The sequence below is a fragment of the Neomonachus schauinslandi genome, chromosome X (genome assembly GCF_002201575.2).
Source record: "Neomonachus schauinslandi chromosome X, ASM220157v2, whole genome shotgun sequence".
In the NCBI taxonomy this organism is placed as follows: Eukaryota; Metazoa; Chordata; class Mammalia; order Carnivora; family Phocidae; genus Neomonachus; species Neomonachus schauinslandi.
The window spans coordinates 24134874-24141316 of NC_058419.1; the positions used below are offsets into that span (position 1 = coordinate 24134874).

Below are 6443 nucleotides of genomic sequence, written 5' to 3' on the forward strand. Positions count from 1 at the left end.
TGTCTGTTCTATGAGGTTGTGAGGACACTTTTAAATGCCTCATCTGTACTTAATAAAAGGCAGCTAGACAGTATATTAACCTCAACCATTTAACCTACATGGTTAGAAATGTGTCTGATCATGCTCTGCCTAAAGAATCATGATTCTAGCACATCACTGAGATTATTACATTGCAACTTCCTTAGGTATACTTATAGGGTGGCTGTAATGCTCAATGTGCTCTTTCTACTCAGCTCTATTATGTGCCTGGCAGTTGTGTATGGTGGAGGGAGTGATGCTAAGGAGAGTGGCACCTCACTACATTTTTCCTCTCTCTAAACTTCAAATGTCCTAATGGCTTCTGCCAAGTCAAAAGGCAAGGCCTCACAATTAGAGGCAGAGTCCAATGTTAATGTTAAACCTATTGACAAAGAATACTTACAGTTTTTTCTCTTTTAAATATTCTATCTTGACAACTTTTCAATGTCTATATATGTTTCATGGTTTCTTTCTTAATGATTTTTAGATTAATTTTTTATTTTGAGATAATTATAGATTCACATGCAATGGTAAAAAATAATGCAGAGAGATCCAGTGTACACTTTACCCAGTTTCCTACAACAACAACAACAACAACAACAACAACAACAACAAAAAACAACTGTAGTAAAATATCAAGAATAAAATATTGGCATTGATACAGTCCAGATACAGAAAATTTCCATCACTACAGTGATACCTACTGTTTCCCTTTTATTGCCACACCCACTTTCCTCCTACTCTTCTTCCCATGTTTAACTCCTGGCAATCATTGGTCTATGTCATTTCAAAAATGTTATATAAATGGAAGCATATCCTAGGTAGCCTTTTGATATTGGCTTTTTACATTCAATATAATCCCTTCAAGACTCATTCAAGTTGGAACATGTATCAATAGTGTGTTCCTTTTTTATTGTTGAGTACTGTCCATGGTATGGATGTAGCACAGTTTAACTATTCATCTGTTGAAGGACATCTAGATTGTTTCCAGATTTTGGCCATTGCAAATTAAGCTGTAATAAATAGCCATGTACAGGATTTTGTATGAACATATGTTTTAATTTCTCTAAGACAAATGTCCAGGAGTGCAATTGCTTGGTTGTATGGTAAGTATATTTTCACATTTTAATTTATTTTTAAAGAGGGAGGGGGGAAGGGTGAAGCAGAGGGAGAGGGAGTGAGAGAATCTTAAGCAGGCTCTGTGCCCAGCACAGAGCCCAACATGGGGCTCGATCTTACAACCCTGAGATGATGAGCAGAGACAAAATCAAGAGTTAGACTCTTAACCAAATGAGCCACCCAGGTGTCCCCAGGTTTTTGTTTGTTTGTTTGTTTGTTTTAGTTATAAGAGTGAGGACCTGGAAGGAATAGGGGTGTTCTATCTTTTCCAAAACTGGAAGTCTCCCTTCCTGTATCTCTGTAATATTTTGGACCGTTATAACACCCATCCTCCATTACGGCAGACTAAGGGCACTGCATTATGACTTGGGGGATGATACTAGGTGTGTTAAGAGGTTGCCTCTCTATTTGTGGTACCATACACCCCAGAGCATAACAAAACCCTCTCCTTGTTCTTGTGAATCCTGGGTAATGGGTATTATCTTCTTTCATGAAATATGGGAAGAAGATACAGCACATTTCTTTTTTTTTTTCTAAACCAGTTTGTATATGAGTCTAAATTGCTGAAAGTCTAATATCAGTAATTTCAAGGGTTATCCTTTTAATGGGATATTACTAAATTTTGATGCTTACTTGGTCCCAGGGGGAAAAAAAAATGGATGTAGTCCTTAGTTCTTTCTGTTTGCTGTGGATACTCCCACTGTTCATTCTATTACAGAATGACATCAGGATGACCTAAATTGGTCCTTGCTAGTCTGGCTACTGTGTCAGAAGAGCTACAGAGGGGGCGCCTGGGTGGCTCAGTCGTTAAGCGTCTGCCTTCGGCTCAGGTCATGATCCCAGGGTCCTGGGTTCGAGCCCCACATCGGGCTCCCTGCTCAGCGGGAAGCCTGCTTCTCCCTCTCCCACTCCCCCTGCTTGTGTTCCCTCTCTCGCTGTGCCTCTCTCTGTCAAATAAATAAATAAAAATCTTAAAAAAAAAAAAAAAAAAAAAAAAAGAAGAGCTACAGAATTGCCCCTTTCAGCAAGCCTTGCCAGTGATCACAGGTTGAATCCCAGAATCTCTCGCAGCTGCTCTTAGGGTCTTTACCCGTGGAGTCCAACTTCCATAGATGTCCACAGCCATATTTTACCATTTTAGGTGGTGTAAAGATCTTTTTAAAAATTTCTATCAGTAGCAGAACCTTTCATTCAACCCCTGACATATCTCTTGAGAAGTGATTAAAAACATGGAATATGGATTTGGACTACGTGGGTTAAAATCCTGCATCCATCACTTACTAATTCATTGACTTACTAAATCATAACCCCTGCAAGCCTCCTTTTCCTCATCTACAAAATCTACCACTATTATAATAGTGGATTAAACAAGATGATATTTTTAAATTGCTTCAACAATGCTTGTTAGTGTAATAACATATCCTAGGTACAACACGTTGATAGTAAAATATAATAAGTTCTATATACTTAATAGGTAAAATTTCTCTGTGTAGGCCACCCTCTGCTTTGGCCTCAAACTGATCATAGCCACTTTAATTGCTAAGGCTTTCACAATAATCGCCCAGGGGATAGGGGTCCATTTTCAGGGTAGCCCTGAAATACACTGAAGATGTTAATCTCCTACCTGCAACACGCCCTGTCCTGACCTGGGTGAAAACAGTCTAGACCACTGTTTCTCAAAGAGTGGTTCACAGACCATCTGCATCAAATCTTTTAGGATAGAGTCAAGGCATGTGCATATTTATTAAGCTGCCCCCGTGATTTGAATGTACACTAAAGTTTGTGAACCTCTTCTCTACATTCTCCATGCCTTGTCATATATGGTTGCTTCTTTCTGAAATGTCCATTCCCCTATGCCTACCTGTGGAAACAAAATGTAGCCTCCTTCATGAAGCCCTCTCTAATTCCCTGTTCACTACCTATAGCGGTTGCAATCTCTTTGGTTGCTATGGGCTGAATGAGATGGGGAGGAATCAGAACTGGGATGCTGGAGAGTGCTGGGGAGCACTGGAATGTAACACCTGGACTGGAGTGGTGGGAAAGGCCCATGGTTTGTACTTGGAAGTTGGGCAATAATATTGAAGTGATATTGCAAACACAGTCAAGGGAAGGAGGGAGAAAAGTCAGTAAAAAGAACAGGGGGAGTGGGGAGGAAGGAGCAACGAAGTAGTTTCCAAGGGTTTCCCTGATCTGTCAGAAAAGTAAATGCATCTTCCTACGCACTCACCCACCACCCATCATATATGTTTTTTGTCAGGAGAGGGGGTGTGTGTACAAAGTTGGTATCAACCAGTAGCCTCACAGCGCCAGGTATCACTGTGTAACTGTTTGCCTTGGTAAGGACCTGCCACCAGGCTGCTCTGAATGTTCTGAAGTCACAGACCAGGGTATGAAACTTCCAACTCCTGAGACTAAGCCAGTGCTCTGAACCTTTACACTCTCTCATCAATGTGTCTCTGTGGCTGCCTCCTTCCAAAATTTCTTTATCTCCATCTCTGTGATAATCTTGCCCGTCCCTCAGGACCCTTCTTCAGGTCCCAGTGGACTATGCCCAGGCACCTGAGCCTGAGAGACTGAGAGCGGGAACAGAACCAAGGAGTGGGGAAGAAGGTGCTCTACCCCTTGACTCTTCTTTTCCACCTCCTTGGGCTCTAGGGTACAATGGAAGCCAAAACCTCCAAGGAACTTCTCCCTTGTCTGCATGGCCTGCCATGTTCCCAACGCTATGCCTAAGGGGTCCCCGCCATCACGCCTGCCAGAAAGTGGGGCCCCCAGAGACCTGCATTTGGAATGCACCCCTCAAGGCACTGCAGAGCAGGAGCTCAAAGACTTCAATTTTTTGGTAAATATATATAGTGACAACTGTTTAAGATAACTGCAGAGAGGCTGAAAGAAGAGCGGCTGCAGAACGAACCTAAGAGGAGGGTCCCCCTGTAGCTGCCAAACACTCCCATTCCCCCACTAAATTCAATGTCTTATCTCAGTCAAGTATCTCCCAGGATTGCAGCAAGTGCACCTTTGTTTATTCGTGCGGACAACTGTCCTGGTTCTTTCTAGCCTCGTGGTAGACTATATTTTAGATTTCATATTTTAAGTAGGGATTTTAAGAAGGCTGGTTGGCCGCTGTACTGAGAGCGGCGAAATATCCTGTGTCACTTAGTGGAAGTCCAGGACAGGAGCACATGGCCAACTTGGGGATCCTGGAGCGCAGGCCTCAGTTTATCCCGGCCCCAGGGGTCCATCCCACCTCCCCAGCTTGGCGAGCCCTCCCTCCCACCGCGCTTGCTTGCTTCTTGCCCACGCCTTCCGCTGCCTCCGCCCCCTCACCCTGGGGTCCCCAGCTTAGTCCTAGCCCTGAGCTCACTTAGCCTCGGCCCTGCCTCTGCCCCCGCACTACAACTACGACCCCGTTCCACTTCCCTTCGCCTGCTGCCCTCGCCTTCTTCTCCGCCGCCGCGTCCCTTCTCGGTAGGCTCCACGCCCGCCTCCTGGCCCCTGAGAGCCCGCGGTTCCTGCTGCCGTCAGGGCCAACACGGGTGCCACGCGCCGCCGCCGCCGCCGCCGCGGCCACTCGCCCGCCGCCCACCATGGCCCCGCAGCAAACAGGTAGCAGGAAGCGGAAAGCGCCGGCGATCGAGGCGGGTGCCGCGAGCTCGTCGTCTCAGGGCTTGGCGGCGGCGGACGCGGAGGGGCCGCTGCTGCCCAAGAAACAGAAGCGGCCGGCGACGCGGCGCTCGCTGGTGCACTACCTGAAGGGCCGCGAGGTGGGCGCCTGGGGCGGCTCCGGGATCTCGGACTCCGAGGGCGAGCTGCGGGGCTATGCGGTGCAGAAGCTGCCCGAGCTGTTGAGGGAGCGCGAGCTGGCCCTGGGCACCCTCAACAAGGTGTTCGCGTCGCAGTGGCTGAACGCCAGGCAGGTGGTGTGTGGCACCAAGTGTAACACCCTCTTCGTGGTGGATGTGCACTCGGGCCAGATCACGCGCATCCCCCTGATGCGGGACCGGGGGCCCTGGTTGGCCCGGGCCCAGCCGACTTGCGGCATCCACGCCATCGAGCTGAATCCCTCCAAGACCCTTCTGGCCACTGGGGGTGAGAACCCCAACAGCCTGGCCGTCTACCAGCTGCCCACCCTGGACCCCGTGTGCCTGGGCGACCGCCATGGCCACAAGGACTGGATCTTCACCATCGCCTGGATGAGTGACACAGTGGCTGTGAGCGGCTCCCGCGACGGCACAGTGGCGCTGTGGTGGATGGATCCCGACATGTTCAGCGGCAGCATCGCCTGGCACAATGACGCGGGTCTTCCTGTGTACGCTCACATCCGTCCGAGGGACATGGAGACCATCCCCAGGTCCAGCACCAGCCCCAGTAACCGCAAGGTGCGGGCTCTGGCCTTCAGCGGCAAGAACCAGGAGCTGGGAGCGGTGTCCCTGGACGGCTACTTCCACCTGTGGAAAGCCCGAAGCACTCTGTCCAGGCTGCTCTCCATCAGGCTGCCCTACTGCCGAGAGAACGTGTGCCTGACCTACTGTGATGAGTTGTCCTTGTACGCGGTGGGGTCCCAGTCCCATGTCTCCTTCTTAGATCCGCGCCAACGTCAGCAGAATATCCGGCCCCTGTGCTCCCGAGAGGGCGGCACGGGTGTGCGCTCACTGAGTTTCTACCAGCATATCATCACCGTGGGCACGGGCCATGGCTCCCTGCTCTTCTATGACATCCGCGCCCAGAAGTTCCTGGAGGAGAGAGCCTCAGCCAGCCCGGACTCCTCTCCCGGGCCCTCAGGAAGGAAGCTCAAGCTCACCTGTGGCAGGGGCTGGCTCAACCACGATTACCTGTGGGTGAACTACTTCGGTGGGATCGGTGAGTTCCCCAACGCTCTCTACACCCACTGCTACAACTGGCCTGAGATGAAGCTCTTCGTGGCTGGGGGACCTCTCCCTTCAGGCCTCCATGGGAACTACGCAGGCCTCTGGAGCTAAGGATGGCTCCTGTGTTCTCAAAGTGCCCAGATTTACCTTCCAGTCCCCTCTCACTTTCCTTCCTCACGCCGTGTTTGTGCTTTTTAACTCAGTGTGACGCTTGTCTTCCAGGTGGAAAGTGCCCAGCTTACCTGTCCGTAGTGTATGTGAGAGAGAGAGAGAGAGAGAAAGAAGAGAGAGGTATCCTTCAGGCAATCAAAACTTGGCTTTAATAATTTTTTACACCTCTCCAAGCCACCTTTTTTTAGAGAGAGAGAGAGCACAAGCAGGGGGAGCGGCAGACAGAGGGAGAAGCAGGCTCCCCGCTGAGCAAGAAGCCCTGATGCT

At 49.2% G+C, this 6443-nt stretch overlaps 1 protein-coding gene across 1 annotated transcript; it reads left to right on the forward strand.

Moving 5' to 3' along the window:
* The first annotated feature begins 4724 nt into the window (after positions 1 to 4724).
* Positions 4725 to 6116, forward strand: LOC110576727 (DDB1- and CUL4-associated factor 12-like protein 2). Its single transcript, XM_021685930.1, has one exon. The coding sequence runs from the start codon at positions 4725 to 4727 to the stop codon at positions 6114 to 6116; it is 1392 nt and encodes a 463-aa protein (XP_021541605.1).
* The last annotated feature ends 327 nt before the right edge of the window (positions 6117 to 6443 follow it).